A 20,006-nucleotide genomic window follows, 5' to 3' on the forward strand; every position below is an offset into this window, starting at 1 on the left:
TTTAGGGGGATCTGAGGGGGACTGGGGGGTCCTGAGGGAGAACTGGGGGCGCTCAGGGGTTGTGAGGGGATTTGGGGTTCGTGAGGGAGAACTGGGGGTTCTGAGAGAGAATTGGAGGTATCTGAGTGGATCTGAGGGCGTCTTGAGGGGATTTGTGGGTGATTTTGGGGGATTCTGAGAGAGTTTCGGGGGTTGTGAGAGGATTTGGGGGTCATGAGGGGATGTGAGAGAATATGAGGGCGCTGAGGGGATGTGAGGGGGTTTGGGGGGATCTGAGGGAGAACTGGGGGGTCCGGAAGGGGTTTGAGGTGGATTTTGTGGGGTTCGGAGGGTGAATTGAGGGTCCTGAGGGGATCTGGGAGGGGTCTTGAGGGGCTTTGGGTGGATTTTGGGTGGTTGTGAGGGAGAATTGGGGCTTCTGAGGGGGTTTGGGGATCCTGACGGGATTGGGGGGGGGAGGGGGGGCTTGAGAGGGATTTTGGGGGGGGGGTCCTGAGGGAGAATTGGGGTCGTGAGCAGATTTGGGGGGGAATTTGAGGGGTCCTGTGGGATTTTGGGGAGATTTTAGGTGGTCCTTGACTGGATTTGGGGGTTTGTTACTGAATTTTGGGGGGTCTGGGCTGATTTTGGGGTGATTTTGGGGGTCCCTGACCAGAGTTATGGGGGATTTGGGGTATTTGGGGGTAATTTTGGGGTCCCTTGATTTATTAAAAATATGGATATTGATCTAGTATCTGATATCCAACTGTGATGGACAAAAACTCGAACAGTTTAAAGTTAGAAAGTGTAATTTATTGTGATGCGGGATAGCTCCCAAATACACACTGCAATTTACAGGTGATTACAGAGTCCTTTTATCTATACCAGTAGTGAATACCCAAAAGAAATGCATATTCACAACTTTGGTACATCCCAGTCTCCGCTTCCCATGGTAATTAGTTCAAAAGCTATTAACCATGCGTAGATTGTTCCTTGAAATGGATGGGTGGTCCCTTTCATGGGGAGGAGTCCCAAAATGAGGAAGTAAATGAAGTCTTCCTTGTTCTGGCCTTTCTACATTTTCAATGCAAATATGACAAATGAACCCTTGGTAGAACTCCCATTCCCCGTCTTCAATTGTTTTCAGAACAGAGGAGGCCACAACTGTCTTATGTTCCCGAAAGCTAATTATCAGTTTCTATATTCTTCATGATAAACCCAGCTAACCAAACATTGTGTTGACAAGCAATCAATTATCAGTTAACTACTAACTCCTAACTTCATCAAGGCCAACCCATTTATTTTGATTAACTCCAATAAAGTTTATCTCTAACTAAAATCTCAGTTCCTCTAAAATCCTTAAATTCTTTAAAGTTTATGTCTCACCAGAGCTCCGGGGCCCACCCCGGATCCCCACTCCGCACCCCCTGTGCCCCACGGCCGCCACGGGACCCTCCTGCCCGCGCTGCCGCTTCCTCTTTGCCGCCCTTCCCCCATTTCCCCTTTCACGTCCTCTCCCCTCCTATAAAATATAAATCCCAGTATTTCCCGGTGGAACGTGCCTGGCCCCGTCTGACCCTTGCTGCTGGGCCAAAGGCGGCAGCTGTGGTGTTTCACCTCAGAGATACCTTTGGCCGGCTGGGTGCTGCAGCTGGGCACTCGGAACAAATCCAGGCATAGTAGGAACTCAGTTTACCTCTGGTGGAAAAGGTTTAGGCGACGGTGAAGAGAAAGGACAGGATTCTATCGTAGAGTTTTAATCCAGAGTTTTATTCCAGGATGACAGACCTCTGAATCTTGTAACAGCTCCCAATAGAATCCAGACCGCATGGTCCCGTCTCCTTTAAAGCCCGGGGACAGGGGGAGGGGAAGGGACAGGTGAGGACCAACCAGGTGGGAGAAGGGGAAGGCTCAAGGGATAAAGGCGCTTGGACAGGCCAATGAGGCCAGACCTGAGGGGCATCTTTTGAACTTCTGCCAACCACATGACGCCCTTGCTGGAATGTTAAGGTTGATGGGCAGCTCTTAGCAGGAGGGCAAAGGGGCAGGGGAAAGGTTGGCAAACCTGAAATGGCATCACACTGCAATGCAGTTTATACAACCTCACCTTGAGCTGGGAATCTTCCACTGCTAAACCAATTTCCCATGCCACTATCAAGTCTCATCCCAACAAAATAAAGTCTGCATCTTTTATTAATAACATATTTCTATACACTTAGTTTCTGTCTCTATTTCAACATCCTTTATAATTGGAACCTTAAAAGGTTCCCCCTTTGCCCCAACTACCATTATTGCATCATCGCTCAGAGAGCACCCTCGCAGTTACTGCTGCACTGTGGTCCGTTCAGCCCCAGAATCTACTAAAAACCAAATTTCCTGCCTGTGGGGTCCCACTCTCAATTTTATCAAGGGCTCCCTAGGTGTTCCGGACCCCAAACTGAAAATCCTCTGACACCCCTAATCCTCCTGAAATATCGTTTCATCCTTGACCTTGTTGGGGCAATTCTTTCAAATGTGTCCTTTTTTCCTTGCAGTAGCAGCACTTGACGTCCTTTTTCTGGTTGTTTGAACCTTTTCGTTGGGAAGGATTTTCCTTCTTTGCTGGCGCCGTTTTCGCCAAGTCTCTGACCTGTTCCTGTTTCTGTGCTTCCCTTACTGCAGCCACCAGCACTTTCGCTGGAATCTTCTGCTTTTCTTCGTCTCTTCTCATGTAGACCTTCTGGGCTTCCCGGAGCAATTCCTGCAGTTCCCTATCTTGCCATCCATCTATCTTTTCTAATTGCTTTCTTATGTCTTCCCATGATTTCGCCATGATCTGAGTTTTCAGCAAAACCACTCCAATTGGAGAGTCAGAGTCCGTCCCGGAATGCATTCTCAGGCTCTTTCGAAGGCTTTCCAGCCATTCTGTGGGGGTTTCGTCCTTTCACTGACATTCCCTGAGTACTTTATTCCTATTTTACCCCTTCGGCACCACCTCCCTGATTCCATGAATTATCATATTTCTCAAATTTATAATTTTCTGTCTCCCTTCCTCTGTCTGGGCACTCCAGGACAGCTTTTGGTTCGGCCACCTCTGATCTCCCTTCTCCCCCTGGGGATTCCTGTTCTCCCAGTCCCTGATCGTGGCTTCTCTGATCACTTCTCTCTCCTCATTGTTGAACAGCGACCTCAGGATCGCATTGAGATCCTTGTATGTGTAGGTGCTGTTTCCTAGAAATTCATCCAGTGTTTCAGCCACCCCCAAAGGATCATCCATCAGTTTCCCCATTTCTTTCTTGAAAGCCCTCACATCCCTGGTGTCGATCAGCACATGAACAAAGCTGATAATTCCTGGAGCTATCAGTACCTCCCGTAAAGGGAAGAGACTGGGCTTTCCTCCTCGTCATCACTGTCTCCAGTGGTTGCTCTCCTCGTTCTCTGCCTCGTTCAATGGGCCAGAGGAGAGTTGTGGCTTTCTTGGGGAAAAATACCCATTTCTCCTCGGTCTTGGGGAGGGTTGGTGGCTGGGGCTGCTCGCATGGGAGCAGAGGCGCCGTTGCCTGCCCACATGGGAGAGAAGGCGCCGCGGCCAGTGCCAGTGGGAGCAGCTGCACCAAAGCCTGTCCCTGCAATGCCTCTGGAGGCAACCTGGGCACCGGAGGTACCTGGGCTGTTGTGGGCTGGGGCGGAGGGACAAGGTAGAGGGGTGGAAGGTTGTCCAGTGGTTCCCACTCCTTGCCCTGGTTTGCTGAGTGTCTGAGAGCTCTGATCGGGTACAATCCCGAACAAGCGTACTTCCACATCTCTGCATACTCAATTTCCTCAAAGTCCTGCGGGCGGTGATTGACTACGTGGTCGTACAGGGATTTGCACATCCACATCTCGAAAGTGCTGAACACTGGCCAAACCACATATTTCGCAATCTCCTTTCCCCCCCACTTTTCCATGCAAAACTGTATCATCTTTTCCTTGGATTTTCCCACTCTCCTGGGGCTGTCGTCCCAATGTTCTAACATTCATCCCAATGGGCTTTCCCTCAGGATTTCAGGCAGAACCTTCCCAGGATCTTGGGGAGGTTTTTCTTGGGGCTTTTTCTGGAACTTACTTTTTCCCAAGCCCATTTTCCCAAAAAAACCGTTCACTAATTTTCTCACCTTGTCTCCTTCAGCTGGGATGCTCAACGTGAGTCCCGAGTCTCCGTCTGATGTAGATTTCCTCAGTTTGCCAAACACCGCCAGTCTATTCAGCCACGCGGAGAACCGTTCCGCGGGTCTTTCGACTGCTCTCGAGCTCTCTTACCTGATTCTGCGGATCAGAAGGCAGACCGGCTCCTGAAATATTTCGGGAAGATCTTTTCCCCTTCCCAACCCAACTGTAATCGATTCCCTGAACTCCCTACGAGTCCCAGGCCCCACGTGTAATAAGAAAAAGCGCTCGCTTCCCCCTTGACCGACCACGTCCCTTGTGGAAGAGTGGAGCTGTGATCGTGGGGTCCACACTCGCTTCATGATAGAATCACATCTCACACACACGCTCGGTCACACCCCTCTCAACCACGTGGTACTCACATTTCCTTTCTCGCGTGGATTCCTCGTGCATGCTGATTTTCCGGGTGAAAAAGAATAAAAGCATCGCGGCCTCAGAGATCCCTCTTCAGATCATTCTGATTTCCTGATCTGGCCCATTTTTATCCCTCTTTGGCTGTGGTTCTGCCTTCGGTTCGGTGTTTGACTGGTTTCGTGAACTCCCAATCCCGTCAGACCGCTGAAATCAGCAAGGCGCCTCCTGACTGGAAAGGGGTCCCCGAACCCCAAATTCAAATCACATTGGGGTCACTAGAATTGTTATAAATGATCAATCGAAAGCCAAATTATATATATAAAAAAAAAATCTTCCGAGAAATGGGCACAGAGCGGAAATAGAGAAGTTATAAGCTCTATGTTTTTTTGACAAATACTATTTGGACTATTTGTGATAACTTTGGAGTCCCCAAGAAGAAAAATTCGAATTTGTAGTAGACAGGGACAGAAAGAACATACCTGTTAAATATTCCAAAAAGTTATAGCGTAAGCAAAGACAGTGTAAAAGTAACAGGAACAAAAGGAAAGAGTTTCACAGTTCCTGTCATTAAAAGATGTGGTAAATGAAGAAGAAGCTAAAATTTAGATGGAGAATGTCTTATTAGTGCCTGGGGCAGATAACTTATTAAGAAAAGACTTACAGGAAAAGAATGGGGGTTATACCACAAGAAAGAAAAATGACAACTAGAGTTTTAAAACTTAGCCAAGAAAATAAAGAAGAATTAAAAAGGAAGTTTGGGCTGGGAAGGAAATAGGACAGGATTAGATATTGACCCCATAAGTGTCACAATTGAAAAAGGATTGTCCCATATGTGTACATCAGTACCCCAAATTTTTAAAAGGACAGGAAGGTTTAAAGCCAGTAATAGAAGAACTTAAAAAGGATGGGACATAAGTGCCTTGTATGTCTCCTCATAATACCCCTATTCTCCCAGTAAAGAAGCCCAATAGAAATTATCTTTTATTATCATGAGAAACTGAAGTTGAGGTTAAAAAAGCTACTATATAACTTTTACATTTTCTTGGGAAAAGAAAAAGATTAAGGGTATCAAAGAGGGAAATCAGAGAACTACTCAGATTATTGGGATATTGCAGATTATGGATTGATGGGTACACATAAGCAATAAAATTTTTATATACAAAATTAACAAAGGAAAATGATCTTAAATTAGAAGAGTTGAAGTTAAAACTAGCCTAAGTACCAACGTTAAGCTTACCCTTGTTAGAAAAACCCTTTTCATTTGTACATAAATGTAGAAAATGGAGTAGATCATAAAATTTTAATTCAGGAGTGGGAAGGAGTAAAGAGACCAGTAGCTTATTTATCAGAGATGTTAGACCCAGTAAGCCACAGCTGGCCAGTATGTATTTAAGCTATAACAGCTACTGCAATCCTAGTAAAAGGAAGTTGTAAGCTTACTTTTGGAAGTAAACTAGTTGTGTGTATACCTTGTACAGTCCAAGGTGTGTTGAATCAAAGAAAAGAGAAAAAGATAGGGAAAAGAAAAGAAAGTAAGAAGAGAAGAAAGAGAGAAGTTGAAGAAGGGGGAGGGGTAGTTAGCAGACTCTGGAATGTTAGAATGTAGAGTGATGATGTCTTGGTGCTGGAGGAGAACAGAAGTGTGAATGCAGTTTCTGCACAAAGGACAGGGAAGTGTCTTAACACATGGCTGTTATATGGTTATTCAATGCCGAACTGGGGTCTGGAAAAGGTTTATCAGAACGGGCCCTCCTTGAATGAAAAAGAGGATAAGAAGGAAAAAAGGAAAAAAGAATGTCAGGAGCACCTGAGGACACCAAGTTTAGGGTTGTCAAGGCTGGGAGGTGTCTGACCACTCCTGTACGAGCTGCGGGGTCCTGAGTCCAGGATGGCAGCACTGGCCTAGGCAAGTTGGTAGAGAGAGAAAGAGAGAGAAGAGAGAGAGAGGGGGTGAAAGGACCCAAGGCATGCCCCCAGGGTCCCCATGCCTGTGGCTGTCTGTAAGTTCTGCCCGGCTCCCACTGGGGCAGGATCTGCCCTGGCTGGGGCCCTGCAGTAAAGTGGCAGCAGTGGGGGAAGGGTGAGGAACAGCACTGAAAGAAATGTGGTGAAAAAAGAAAGAAATGTGGTGAAAAAAAAAGGGAAAGAGGAGGCTTTTTTTTCTGAGGAATGGGTCTGTAAGGCTAAAACAGTTAAATGTTGCCCAAAAAGTAAAAAGCAATAGATGTGATTCATCTCGTGTTAAAATTGGCCTGGCCTTTCTTGTTTAACTAACTGTAGCTCACAGAAAGAAGAATTTGCCTCTGCAGCTGTTAGCACAGCTGGATACAAGAAGAAGAGGCAGCTGTGGAGGAAGCTTTTAGCTAAACCCAGAAAGTTTTGAAGAAAGCTAATGGTAAAAGTTAATGCAGTATTGTCTTTCTTTTATCACTGTGCTATTAAGAATTCCTTTCCAGGTACTACTGAAGCAGCAATCTGAATCACAGAAAGAGGGTGAATTCAAGCCAGCAGAATCAAAGGATTTGTGAAGGAATTTGAGGAATGGACTAACCATTGATACCAAACCAGGTGATACCAAATTGAATTTCAAACGGGGACTGGGTGGCAATGGTTTGGGAAAACCCAAATGATCCAAGAAATGTACAAAGAATAACACCCAATTAAGAAATAAGGCAAACTTTACATTACTGGTCTTAAGCACTGCCTGAATAAAACATCTCCCTGGGGAGGAATACTTCAGATAGAAGGATCAAGACTGTTTTAGTCAAAGAGTTCTTGTATTCTGACTTTAGCCTGTGAATTGTACAGGGAAGAAGGGAAATTACCATCTCCATTAGTACCATACTGTAAACTTTATTTGATTCATTCTGATACTGGACATGCTAGCTGGGTTATAAGTAAATGCTTGAATTGTGGGAATAATTAGTATTGTAGTTCACAAAATTTATGCTCTTATTGCAAAAAGTGTTAAAGTAATAGCTTTGTGGATGGGAATTGTTAGTGCCTTTTGAATGAGAGATAACCGAGGAACGGTGGGAAACCACAGTTAAGGTGTGTCAAAAACAATTTGCCTGGAAATTAGTTAAGAGAAAGTGACAAGGAAATAGAGGGCAAGACCAGATTGGCCTCTGTATTTGTCACCGAGAAGATCAAATACACCTGCTGTGGGCTGCAACCTCACAGGCATGGCAGGTGGGAGTATAAGCCATAATGGAGCTCTGTTATTCCTGTTTCTGGCACTCATTTGTTGTCTTTTCCCTTTTGGGATACCAGCAAGATCGTGTCACAAATACTATGGAAAGCATCACAGAACCCATTCCTCATTTCAATGGCATCATTAGATTACAAGCTGCCCTCGGAATAACCAACCAGACAGCTCCAGCTCCTGACCTTCCTGCTGAGCAATCCACTGAAATGAGGAACACAACATTCACCATGGGATGGGATCAGATCATCTGTTAGCAGAAAAAAGAGGAGTTTGTGGAAAATTAAATTACTCAAACTGCTGTTGGCAAAAAGATGACAAAGGAAAAGTGCTGAAACAGATAACAAAGGAAACGAGAAAGCAGCTTATGTTCCACCCCAAACATGAAAAGGATGGGAATGGGACACGGTTTCGTGGCTCCCTGGCAGTCCATGGGTTAAACGAATGCTGTTTCTCCTCTTATGTGCTACAGCAACTCTCACCTTTTTACCATGTTCCACACCTTGAGAGTGCAGCTCATTCAGCAGGTGAGCGAGGGGATGCAGGTGGCAGCCAGGCCTCCTGATCCAGAAACGGCTACAGAAGGACAGGGAATGAGGGCACTGAGAACAATCCCAAAACAAAACAAAACTCAGGAACAAAAAACAGAGTCAATGAGTGAATCTGCTTGGAGATAGGGCCAGGGACTTGTAGATAAGGAAGTAACAGGAGAAACCATCAGTTTTAGAAAATTTTAGAAATTGACACGGACTGCTGCTCAGACAAAGTCCCGCTAAATTCCTGAACTTCCAGAAGAACAAAGACTTAACAAAGCCGTGAATATCGGCTGTTCTACAAAAGAGGGGTTACACAGTAACGAGGACGTGCAGTTGGCAGATCGGGAGGTCTGAACCTTCCAAGTACCTCAGCCAGTGGGCAAAGGGAAAGGGAGATGAGGCCGGGAAAATGAGGATAAAAAGAAGGCTGCGAACTACAACAATGGCAGAGAGCGCACTGCAAATGCCCCACGGCCTCTCCCTCTGCTCAGCAATAAAGTCACTTGTACAGGACTCCTCTGTCTCCTCTGGGCACAGAAACCTCCGGCCACGTCAATTTCCCCGCACAGCCCCGGGCACGGGGCAGCCGCCTCTGTCCCAGCCACAGGAACCGGGCCGAGCCAGCGCTGCTCCGGCAGCGGCTCCTGCCGAGGCAACGGCCGCAAGGAGACCGCGGGCAGGGGATGCCCGAGAGAGGCCCCGAGCCCCTGGGAAGCCCCTGCAGAGCCATGGAAGCGGCTCCTGGCGGCACCTGTGAGCCCGGGGGGGATCCTCGTGGAGCAGCCCGTTCCCGAGGGACCGTGTCCCGTGGGAGGGACCCCAGGCTGGAGCAGGACGAGGATTCCTGTCCGTGAGGGGAGGCTGGGACATGACCGGGCTGTGACCCCCATCCCCTGCGCCTCTGGATGGGGAGAAGGGAGAGAATGCAGGATGGAGTTAAGCCCGGGAAGGAGAGAGAGGTGGGGGGAGGATATTTGCGTAGGAATTATTTCAGTTCTCATTCTCTTGCCCTGCTATGTTTGATAATAAATTCAATTAATTTCCCCAAGTCAAGTGTGAGAGGAATAATGGATTTTGTCCTTACAAACAGGCTGTGGGTCTGCTGGTAGATCAAACCAGCACTGAGGGATAAAAGAAACAATGGGAAAGATTCTACTGATTGATGAATGGGAAAAGATATTTGCTTTTACAAACAAAATTTAGGTTTGCTGATAAATGAAACTGAACTTCGAAAGATGAAAGAAACAATGAGGAAAAACCCTAAATACCATAAGAATTAAAAATCAAAAGGGAGGGTTATACATTAGAGGGAAATCTTCAATATCAGGCCTATCGGAAAGCCTGAACCTCTCACGTACCTCAGCCAATGGGGAAAGAGAGAAGGGAAATGCGTCCGGGAAACTGGGATAAAAAGGGAGGCTGCGTCCTCCAAAAATTGGAGAGACCCCAGGGGAATGCCCCATGGCCTCTCCCTCTATTCGAATAAAGTAAAAGGACTCCTCTGTCTCCTTTTGGGACATAAACCTCTGATGCTTATGGATTAATTTTCCTGACAAGTGTGTTGCGCCCGTCACCAGTGATTGAACTGTTCCAACCCTTACCCAGACCCTCGAGCCCTTCCTTACGTGCTCTGTTCCCTGCCCAAGGGGAGGAGGGAAGTGACAGAAAGGTTTTGGCCTCTCTCCAGCATCCCCGGCTCCGGCCTGGGCTCCTGCCGGGGCTGCGGGGGGGGTCCCTCCTCCGTCCCGCACTCACCCCAGTTCCCAGCGCCCTCAGGGCCCGGTCACGCCGAGCTCCCGGCGGTTCGGGGCAGCAGCAGCGGCTCCTTGACCTCCTGCCCGGGCCGGGCCAGCGCCAGCGCCGCTGCTCAGGCACGGCTCACCCACGGCTCAGCCACGGGAAATGGCGGAGTTCGGGGAAAGGGAGACGAGGCCGTGCCGTGTGCAGAGCCCGCCCCTTGCTGCGATTGGCTGATTCTGCCGTCACTCCTCGTTCTGGTCTCTGATTGGTCAAAGCCGGGCTAAGCACGGCCCCTGGTGCCGCCCTGAGGGCGCCCCTGGCTCGGCAGAGCCGCCATTAGCGGAGCGTCCGTGCGGGCCCGGGAGGGGCGGCGGCGGCGGAGCTGGGAGGCGGCCCCAGCGCAGCCTCCGGGGACGGGGCAGCCCCCTCTGTCCCAGCCACAGCAACCGGGCCGAGCCAGCGCTGCTCCGGCAGCGGCTCCTGCCGAGGCAGCGGCGGCAAGGAGACCGCGGGCAGCCGCTCCCGCAGCGCCCTCACGCCAGCGGCAACACGCGCCGGACACGGCACAACGAACCCGCCTGAGCCCCCTGCCGCCCCCGAGGCCCGCAGCGAGCCCCGAGCCCCCGCACAACCCAGCGCGGCTCCCACCTGCGCTGCGGCCGCCTCCCAGCTCCGCCGCCGCCTCACCGGTGGGTCCCGGTCACCCCCTGGATGATCCCGGTCACTCCCAGTATGTTCAGAATCACTCCCGGTAGAATCGCAGTTGCCCCCAACACGGTCCCAGTGGTCCCAGTCATGCCCTGTATGGTTCCTTTCACTCTCAGTCCCTCTCAGTAAGAGCCCAGTGGGGCCCCCGGTCACTTCAGTATGAGCCCAGTCACACCTTACCCGATGCCATTTGCCCCTGCTGTGGTCCCAGTTGCTCCCAGTATAAGTCCAGTCACCTCCAGTACGATCCCAGTTACTCCCAGACACTCCCAGTACTATGCCAGTCACTCCAAGTGTGACCCCTCAGTCCCAGTATGATCCCAGTATGACCCCAGCATGGGCCATCTGCTCCCAGTATGATCCCAGTTGCTCCCTGCATTATTCCAGTTTCTCCTCTTCACCCCTACTACAGACCTGATTACTGCCAGTATGATTCCAGTCAGTCCCAGGATGATCCAAACTACTCCCAATCTCTCCCAGTATATCTCAATTGTCCCCTGCATGCTCCCAGTTGCTCCCAGTAGCCCCCAGTGTGGTCCCAGTATATCCCAGTATGATCCCTGGTGCCCCAGTTCTGCTTCCAGTGGGTTCTTTTCCCAGTCTGTCCCAGTCTGTCCCAGTCCTTCCCCAGCAGCTGCTGCCGTTTCCCAGATTCTGCCCCCCCCACCCCATTCCCAGGCATTGGGACCCCCCTGCACCCCCTTATCCTGCACCAACACCCCCCTGCACCCCCTTATCCTGCACCAACACACCCCCCTGCACCCCCTTTCCCGGGTATCCTCCTCTCCCAGCCCCTGGATCCCCCGTTTCCGGGACCCCGGGGACCCCCGGGCCCCCATTCCAGGCCAGCCCGGGGCACCTCAGCCCCAGCCTCCCTTTGCTGGGAAACCCGGCCTGGGCACGGGGCTCTGCGGCCGCTCTGGGATTTATGATCCCCCAGAAGAAAGGGAGAGAACAGCAGAGGGAGGGAGAGAAGGAGATTGGGAATCAGGGATCGGGTCCCAGCGCCCAGCCCTGCTCCGCCGGGGGTGGGATCCGCACCCGCAGGAAAAATTGGCTCCGCTGCTCCCGATGCTTGCCCGGCTTTGGGCCGAGCCCAGCGGGGTCCGGGCAGAGTTTGAGCGCAGGGCCGGGAGTTCAGCACAGCCCGGCCCGGGGGTCCCGCAGGGCGCGGCCCTGGAGGGTCCCAGACGGATCCCCGAGGGATCCAGAGGGGTGCCAGGAGGGGATCCAGGTGAATTCCCTGGAATTCGCCCTTTTCCCCTCCCCCGCGCTCCCTCGGGCACTTTCGCTTTCGCGTCTCTCCAGCTGCGCCACAGCCGCGATCGGGGTCGGCTGCGATGGCGCCAGCGCTGGGGCTGGGGGTGCTCTGGGGGCTCCTGGGGCTCTTGGGGAACCCAGGGTGTGCGACCAAAGGTGAGCGGGACCCCCCGAAACCGGGACCCCTCTAAACCGCAATTCCCGGGCACCGGTAACCCTCTGAACTTCCATTTCCGGGCACCGGGAACCCTCTAAACCTCCATTCCCGGGCAGGGAACCCCGCTGAACCCCCATTTTGGGTCCTGTGACCCCCCTCAATCACCTTCTCCACCACCGGGACCCCCCTGTACGCCTTTATCTGGAACCGGGACCCCCCCTGTACCCCCATTTCTGAGCAGGAAAACCCCCCTGAACCCCCGTTCCTGAGCACGCGGACCCCCTTGAGCGCCCATTTCTGGCCACCCAGACCCCCCTGTGCCCCCTTTGGCAGCACCGGGACCCCCTTGTTCGCCCTCATCTGGCACCAGAACCCCCTGAACCCCCATTTCTGGTCACGGGAGCCCCCGGAACCCCCATTTTGGGGCACCGGGAACACCTTGAACCCGGAATTCCGGGAAGGAAACTCCCCCTGAACCCGCATTCCTCGGCACGAAAACCCTCTGAACCCCAATTTTTGGGCGCCGGGACCCCCCTGCCCCCCCTAATTCGGGACTGGGATCCCCCCCCCCCCGTCAGTGCTCTGGGACCCCCTGCACCCCTATTCCCGGCCATCCCGCCCTTCCCAGATCCCAGACCCGCCCCTTTCCTCGGCTTTTGCACCCCCAGATCTCCCAAATTTCTGCGTCCTCCCCGTTCTCCATTCCCGGCGCTTCCTGGAAGGGGTTCAGGGGCTCCCGGAGGGTCTCCCGGGGGTCCCAGCGAGGATCCAGTGGGATCCAGATGAATTTCCTGGAATTCCCCTTTTCCCCGTCTCGCTTTTCCTTCTCCCAAGCTGCGTCCCCGGGATCCGCCCGCCTCTCCCAGCCCCAGAGCCCCCTTTCCGTGACCCAGGGACCCCCTGGAGCTCCATTCCTGCCTCTCCCAGCTCCCAGGCCCCACTTCCCTCAACACCGAGGACCCCTGGACTCCCTTTGGTGGGCACAGGGACCCCCTGGATCCCCCAGCCCGCCTCCCCCAGTCTCTTCCTTGAACCTTGGACCCTTCCCGGTTCTCCCGGTTCTGCTTCCCGGCTCTCGGACGCTCCCGAACCGCCCAATCTCTGCGTGCCCCCAGTTCTCCACCCCCTGTGCGTCCTGCGGGGATGTCCTGGCAGGTCCCGGGGGGGTTCAGGGGAATTCCCAGGGTTTGCTCTGTCCCCTCTCCCTCCCCGCGCTGCCCCGGTCACTTTCGCGTCTCCCCAGCTGCGGCACCGGGACCCGCCCGGGGACCGGGGACTGCCCCGGCACCGGGACCCCCCTGAACCGCAATTCCTGGGCACGGGGACCCCCGAACTTCCATTTCCGGGTGAAGCCCCCTTCCTGGGCACAGAGACCGCCTTGAACGCTAATTTCGGGGCACTGGGAGCCTCCCTGTACCCCCTTCCCCAGCCCCGATAACCCCTGCACCCCCTTATCCAGCCCCAATGCTCCCCAAAACCCCCTGTCGCAGCCCTCCCCCTCTCAGACACCCCAGCCCCCGCTTTTCCTTGACCCCGGCACCTCCTGGACCCCCACTCCTGCTTTCCCCAGCCCCCACCCACCACCTTCCTCAACACCGGGGTCCCGTGCACCCCCTTTCCTGGGCACAGGGACCCCCTGGAACTTCCATTGTCCTCAGCCCCCTTTCCTTGACCCGGGACCCCCTGAACCTCCGTCCCTGGGCATGGAGACCCCCCTGCACCCCTGATCCGGGACTGGGACCCCCTCCTGGACCCCCCTCACGTGTTCTGGGACCCCCTGCACCCCTCCCCGGCCCTCCCGCCCTTCCCAGACCGCAGACCCGCCCTTTTCCTTCACATTTGCACTCCCAGATCTCCCAAATTTCCCGATCCCCTCAGTTCTCCACTCCCGGCGCTTTCTTAAGGGGGTCCCAGGGGGTTCCAGGTGCTTCTCCGAGGGCTCCAGGGTGGTCGCAGCCGGGATCCAGAGGGATCCTGAGGGATCCTCTGGAATTCCCCCGTCCCCTCCCCCTCCCCGCCCTCCTCGGTCCCTTTCGCTTCCGCGTCCCAACCTGCGAGACCGGGATCTGCCCGGCGACCGGTGACGTCACTGACAGATCGGGCTGCCATTGGCGGGCAGGAAATAGCGACGCCAATGGCGGGGTCAGAGGCGGCTCTGGGGGCAGGGGCAGTGTTGGGGCGGGGCCAGGGCTGTGGGCGGGGCCGCAGCGGAGCAGCGCCATGGCTCCAGCGCTGGCTCTGGGGCTGCTCTTGGGGCTCCTGGGGAACCCGGGGGGCGCGACCAAAGGTGAGTGGGAACCCCGAAACCGGGAACCGCCTGAACTTCCATTTCCGGGCACCGGGACCCCCCTGAACTTCTATTACCGGGCACGGGAACCCCCTCATAGCCCCATTTTGGGTCCTGTGACCCCCCTCCATCCCCTTCCCCAGCACCGGGACCCCCCTGTACCCCCTCATCTGGCATCGGGACCTCCAAGAAGCCCATTCCGGGGCAGGTAAACCCCCCTGAACCGCCATTCCCGGGCATGAGAATCCACTGAGCCCCCATTCCTGAGCACGGGGACCCCTTGAGCGCCCATTTCTGGACACTGGGGACCCTCTTGAACTCCGAATTCCGGGTAGAGAATCCCCTGAACCCCCATTCCTGGGCACTGGGACACCCCTGAATCTCCATTTCCGGGCACCGGGACCCCCCTGTGCCCCCTTTGGCCACACCGGGACCCCCTTGTTCACCCTCATCTGGCACCAGAACCCCCTGAACCCCCATTTCTGGTCACCGGCGGCCGCGGAACCCCCATTTTCGGGCACTGGGACCCCCCCCGGCGGGGGGATCCCCTGTCCCCCCTAATTCGGGACTGGGATTCCCCGCACCCCCGGCAGTGCTCTGGGACTCCCCTGCACCCCCATTCCCGGCCATCCCGCCCTTCCCAGACCCCAGCCCCGCCCTTTTCCTCGGCTTTTGCACCCCCAGATCACCCAAATTTCTGCGTCCCCCCCGTTCTCCATTCCTGGCGCTTCCTGGAACGGGTTCCAGGGGTTCCCCGAGGGTCTCCCGGGGGTCCCAGGGAGGATCCAGTGGGATCCAGATGAATTCCCTGGAATTCCCCTTTTCCCCGTCTCACTTTTCCGTCTCCCAAGCTGCGTCCCCGGATCCGCCCGCCTCTCCCAGCCCCAGAGCCCCCTTTCCGTGACCCAGGGACCCCCTGGAGCCCCATTCCTGCCTTTCCCAGCTCCCAGACCCCGCTGCCCTCAACACCGGGGACCCCTGGACCCCCTTTGGTGGGCACAGGGTCCCCCTGTATCCCCATCCCGCCTCTCCCAGTCCCTTCCTTGAGCCTTGGACCTTTCCTGGCTCTCCTGGTTCTGCTTCCTGATCCTTGGACATCCCCAGGCGGTCCTGGAGTTTCCCCGGGTGGTTGTGGAGGTTCCAGGGGGGATTCTGGGCTCTAAGAGTGCCCTGAATTTCCAGTCCTGGGTACTGGGATTCCCCTGCACCCCCTTATCCAGTACCTCTCCCTCCCTGCACCCCCTTTCTCCTAGTCCTGCCTTCCCTTGTCCCCAGACCCCTCTTTTCCTTGTCCCTAAGCCTCCCTGGACCCCCGTTCCTGCTTTTCTCAGTCCCCAACCTCCCCTTTCTTCTCCATCAAGGACCCTCAAGATTCCTATTCCCAGGTCCTCCCACCTTGTGACCCCTTTCCTGGGCACAGGGATCCCCTGGAACCCCCATCCCGCCTCTCCCTGTCCCTGTATCCCCCTTTCCATAACCATGGGACCTCCTGAGCCCCCATTCCTGGACACCAGGACCCCCTGCAGGCCCTTTGCTGTCCATCCCACCTCTCTCATCTTGCACACCCTTTCCTTGGCCCCAGGATCCCCAAACCCCTTCCCAGCTCTCCCAGTTCCCCTTTCATTGATCCATGATCCCCTCAGCCCCCCCAAATCTCCGTGTCCCCCCAGTTCTCCACTCCCTGCATTACCTGGAAGTGGCGGTGTCAGAACCCAGCCCGGGGATCCCCCAGTACATGTCCATTGGGTACCTGGATGGGATCCCCTTCACGCGCTACGACAGCGAGCGGGGCCGGGCAGAGCCGCTGACACAGTGGATGAAGGATGGAGTCGAGCCAGAATATTGGGATAGGCAGACCCAGATCAATGTGGGGAACCAGCAGGTGGCTGCCAGGAACCTGGAGACAGCGCGGGAGCGATACAACCAGAGTGGGGGTGAGTGGGGGGAGCTGTGGGGCTGGAATGGGATCTGTAGGGACAGGTTGGGATCCATGGGGTTGAGTTGTAGATCCATGGGGCTGGGATTGGATCCATGGGGCTGGGATTGGATCCATGGGGTTGGGATTGGATCCATGGGGCTGGGATGAGGCTCTGTGGGTCTCCATCAGACTCTGGGGCTCCATAGGGCTGGAATGGGGCTCTGTGGGGTTGGGACACAATTCCATGGGTCTCTGTGGGTGCAATCCCCCCAGGTCTCCATACAAACTTGCGAGTTTCTGGCTGCGATCTCCTGTCCGATGGGAGTGTTCGGGGATCTGAGCGGTACAGCTACGATGGACGGGATTTCATCTCCTTTGACCTGGGATCTGGGAGATTTGTGGCGGCCGACAGCGCTGCTGAGGTCACCAGGAGACGCTGGAAACAGGAAGGGGCCATGGCTGAGGCACGGACGAATTACCTGAAGCACGAATGCCCAGAATGGCTCCAGAAATACGTCGGGTATGGGCAGAAGGAGGTGGAGCGCAAAGGTGGGAGCAGAATTCCTGTGGGGGTTTGGGATTTGGAAATGGAGGACTTGGGAACACAGTAATTCCTGTGGGAATTCCATGGGTAGATCTCACCCCCATGCTATTCCTATGAAATTCCATGGTCAGATTTCACCCCCATCCCATTCCCATGGAATTTCATGGGCAGATCTTGCCCCCATCCCATTCTCATGGAATTCCATGGTCAGATCTCACCCCAGTCCCATTCCCATGGAATTCCATGGATGTCTGTCACCGTTATCCATTCCAGAGCCCCCTGATGTCCATGTGTCCGGAAGAGAGGAACACGGGACGCTGATCCTGTCCTGCCACGCGTACGGATTCTACCCCAACACAATCGCAGTCAGCTGGATGAAGGGGGGTGAAACCTTGGATCAGGAGACGGAGTGGGGCGGGATCGTTCCCAACAGCGACGGCACCTTCCACACCTGGGCCAGGATCGAGGCGCTGCCGGAGGAGCGGGAGCAGTACCGGTGCAGGGTGGAGCATCCCGGAATGCCAGGGCCCGGGATCTTCGCTTGGGGTGAGGCTGGGAATGTGGGGATTGGGAATTTGGAATTCCTAAATGGGGATTCCCCTCCCCCTCATCACTATCCCGCGTTTCCCAGAGCCGACATCTGGCGGGAATCTCTCCGTGGTGGTCGCTGTCTCTGTCATCACTGCCATCCTCATCCTCATCGTTGTCCTCATCAGATTCGGCGTCTGGAAGCTCCAATCCGGTAACACACGGGATGGGGGTCGGGAAGGGACACGGATCCACCCAGCACCATTCTGGGAATCCTGTGCCACTGACGCTGATCCCACTTTGTTTCCACAGGGAGGAGGGACAGGAATGGATACAACCCGGCAGCCGGTGAGTTCCAATGGCGGATCCAGCTCTGGATCCCCTCTGTGCGGATCCCAGGATGGATCCTGGGGTTAATCCCAGCGTGTGATCCATGCTGGAATCTCATGGATCTTCTCTTTCTGCAGGAAAAGATGTGAGAACCAATGGCTTGAGCACAGGTACGGAGCAGGATCAGGGTGGGATTCCAGAAGAGGATTGGGGCAGGATGGATGGACTGGGATCAAGGAGGGATTCTGGATCAGAGCACGGTCCAGAGTGGGATCAAGATTCAGAGTGGAATTGTAGAGTGGGATTTGGGCTGGATTGTGGAGTGGGATCAGGAGGGATGGAATGGAGCAGGATCAGGTTGGGGTTCCAGAGAATGACTGGGGCAGTATGGATAGGGGCGGAATGGAGTGGGATGGATGAAGCAGGGTTGGGGCAGAGTGGATGGAGTGGGATCAGGTGGGATGGATGGAGCAGGATTGCAGCATGGTTGGGGTGGGTTTAGGTGGGATGGATGGAGCAGGATTGCAGCATGGTTGGGGTGGGTTTAGGTGGGATGGATGGAGCAGCTCCTGCTCTCCATGGACTCCAGCCTGGTCCATCCTGTGGAATGGGGACAGGGACAGGGTGACACCGTGACCCTCTCTCATCCTGGCAGGAATTACCCCCTGAGCGATCCATGGAGCTGGATCCTGCCCCTTCCCTCTTCCCAGGAAAGCTGAGAGCTGCCAGCAGAGCTCATCCTGCTGCTCCCACCCACCCCACAGCTCTTGCTAACAGATCCATTTCCCGTTTTCCAATGTTTTAAAGGCAAGAACCACAAATATTCACAATGCTTCACTTCTGGTGTGAAATTATCCTGCTTTGGGCAATAAATCCTGCTTGGGGCAATAAATCCGGGTTCCCTCCTCCAGTGTCTGGCAGTTCATCTCTGGGAGCCAGGAATGGGAATGGGGTCACTGGGACAGAGATGGAGACACTGGGAGCAGGGATGGGGACACCAGGAACTGGGATAGGGGAAGCAAAAGCAGGATGGGGACACCAGGACTGGGATGAGGATGCCAGGAGCAGGATGGGGACACCAGGAGCAGGATGGGGACACAAGGAGCAGGATAGGGACTTGCCAGCCATGCTCCATCCCCCGGGATTCATTTCCCACTCCATGTCCCATGTCCGAGGTGTCCCCAGGAGGGTTTGGCTGCGTTGGGCTCCTGGAGGGGCAGTGCAATGGGGGGAGGGGCCCGGCCAGGCCTCATTGTCCCCAGTGGTCCTTGAGTGTCCCAAAATCAGGGCTCAGGATCTCAGAGAGGTTCCCTGGCCATGACCATGGCCATGACACAAGCACGAGATGGCCATGAGAGAATGACCATGAGTGACACAGCCCTGAGATGACCATGGGATGACCATGACTGTGACCATGACACAACCACAACCCTGACCATGAGATGATTTGGACCAAGAGATGATCATTGATTGGCCATGGCACAACTGTGGCCTTGAGGTGACCATGTGTCATGGTTTGACACTGGCACAATGCCAGTGCCCCCATGAAGATACCCTCTCCCTGGTAGCTGCTGTGAGATGTGACCAGGAATAAGCAAAGCAGGCTCCTACTTAGGAAAGAAAAGAAAACAGAACTTGATTAACTACTCTACAACTACAAATAAAAAGGAACACACACACAAGGAAAATGAAAACCTTACAAATACATTTCCTCCTCCCCCCACCAAATTTCCAACACAATACATCTATTCCTCAAATCACCAACTCTTAGTCCAGAACCACCCTTCAGGCAATCAATCCTCAGTTCATCAAGAGGAGAGGAGTCCTTCTTGTACCATGGGCTTCCCCTGGAAACACAGCTGAAGCCTCGTGTGTTTCCGTGTCACTCGTGGCACCGCCCGGAGTACATCTGCCGTCGTGACCTCTTCCTTTCATGTCCAGTGCTCTCACCACTGAACACGGACCAGAGCTGCTTCTAGGGTTGTCTTTTTTTAAAGATGCTCTGTCCCGATCCAAAAAAGGCACAGTCTCTCCTTTGGGACACCTGTCCCCCCCATATTTTTTCACCCCCTGGGGCTGAGGGGCACCAACACTGAACCCTCTTGGTTCTGAGGCATTGCCTCCCCCTAGATGCAGTCTCTGTGTCACAAGGAACATGGTTCTGTCCATGGCTGTACAAAAAGAGTCCATCAAAAGCCACTCCATCATCTCTTCCCACTAGGATTCTTCTCTACTCTTCCACTATCTCTCACTCGCCCAGACCTCTCTCACACTT

General features: G+C 54.4%; 1 protein-coding gene and 1 long non-coding RNA gene across 5 annotated transcripts; one reads left to right on the forward strand and one right to left on the reverse strand.

Moving 5' to 3' along the window:
* Positions 1-770: 770 nt before the first annotated feature.
* LOC129047042 (uncharacterized) lies at positions 771-10,128 on the reverse strand. The gene is made up of 2 exons (XR_008509006.1): positions 10,015-10,128; positions 771-4,747 (listed from the first exon to the last, which is right to left on the reverse strand). It is a non-coding gene; the product is annotated as an uncharacterized LOC129047042 (long non-coding RNA).
* Positions 10,129-12,035: 1,907 nt separating this feature from the next.
* On the forward strand, positions 12,036-18,641 carry LOC118700765 (class I histocompatibility antigen, F10 alpha chain-like). Of its 4 annotated transcripts, none has more exons than XM_036405355.1 (8): positions 12,036-12,123; positions 16,082-16,345; positions 16,603-16,878; positions 17,147-17,419; positions 17,505-17,615; positions 17,714-17,749; positions 17,869-17,901; positions 18,387-18,641. In XM_036405355.1, the coding sequence occupies exons 1-8, from the start codon at positions 12,048-12,050 to the stop codon at positions 18,398-18,400; spliced, it is 1,083 nt and encodes a 360-aa protein (XP_036261248.1). In that variant the 5' UTR covers positions 12,036-12,047; the 3' UTR covers positions 18,401-18,641. The 4 variants fall into 4 exon arrangements, with proteins under 4 accessions (XP_036261248.1, XP_054374074.1, XP_036261249.1 ...); XM_036405356.2 differs by lacking the exon at positions 12,036-12,123 and adding an exon at positions 14,318-14,411; XM_054518099.1 differs by lacking the exons at positions 17,869-17,901; positions 18,387-18,641 and having other exon boundaries at positions 17,505-17,818.
* Positions 18,642-20,006: the final 1,365 nt, after the last annotated feature.

The sequence above is a fragment of the Molothrus ater genome, chromosome 33, assembly GCF_012460135.2.
Source record: "Molothrus ater isolate BHLD 08-10-18 breed brown headed cowbird chromosome 33, BPBGC_Mater_1.1, whole genome shotgun sequence".
Lineage (NCBI taxonomy): Eukaryota > Metazoa > Chordata > Aves > Passeriformes > Icteridae > Molothrus > Molothrus ater.

What these genes read in the sequence shown, in the direction of transcription:
- LOC118700765 (XM_054518099.1), top strand. Translation starts at nt 12,048, where the DNA reads ATGGCGCCAGCGCTGGGGCTGGGGGTGCTCTGGGGGCTCCTGGGGCTC. An exon ending in CCCAGGGTGTGCGACCAAAG is followed by an intron (nt 12,124 to 16,081) that starts GTGAGCGGGACC and finishes GTGTCCCCCCAG; the next exon opens with TTCTCCACTCCCTGCATTAC. An exon ending in GCGATACAACCAGAGTGGGG is followed by an intron (nt 16,346 to 16,602) that starts GTGAGTGGGGGG and finishes CAATCCCCCCAG; the next exon opens with GTCTCCATACAAACTTGCGA.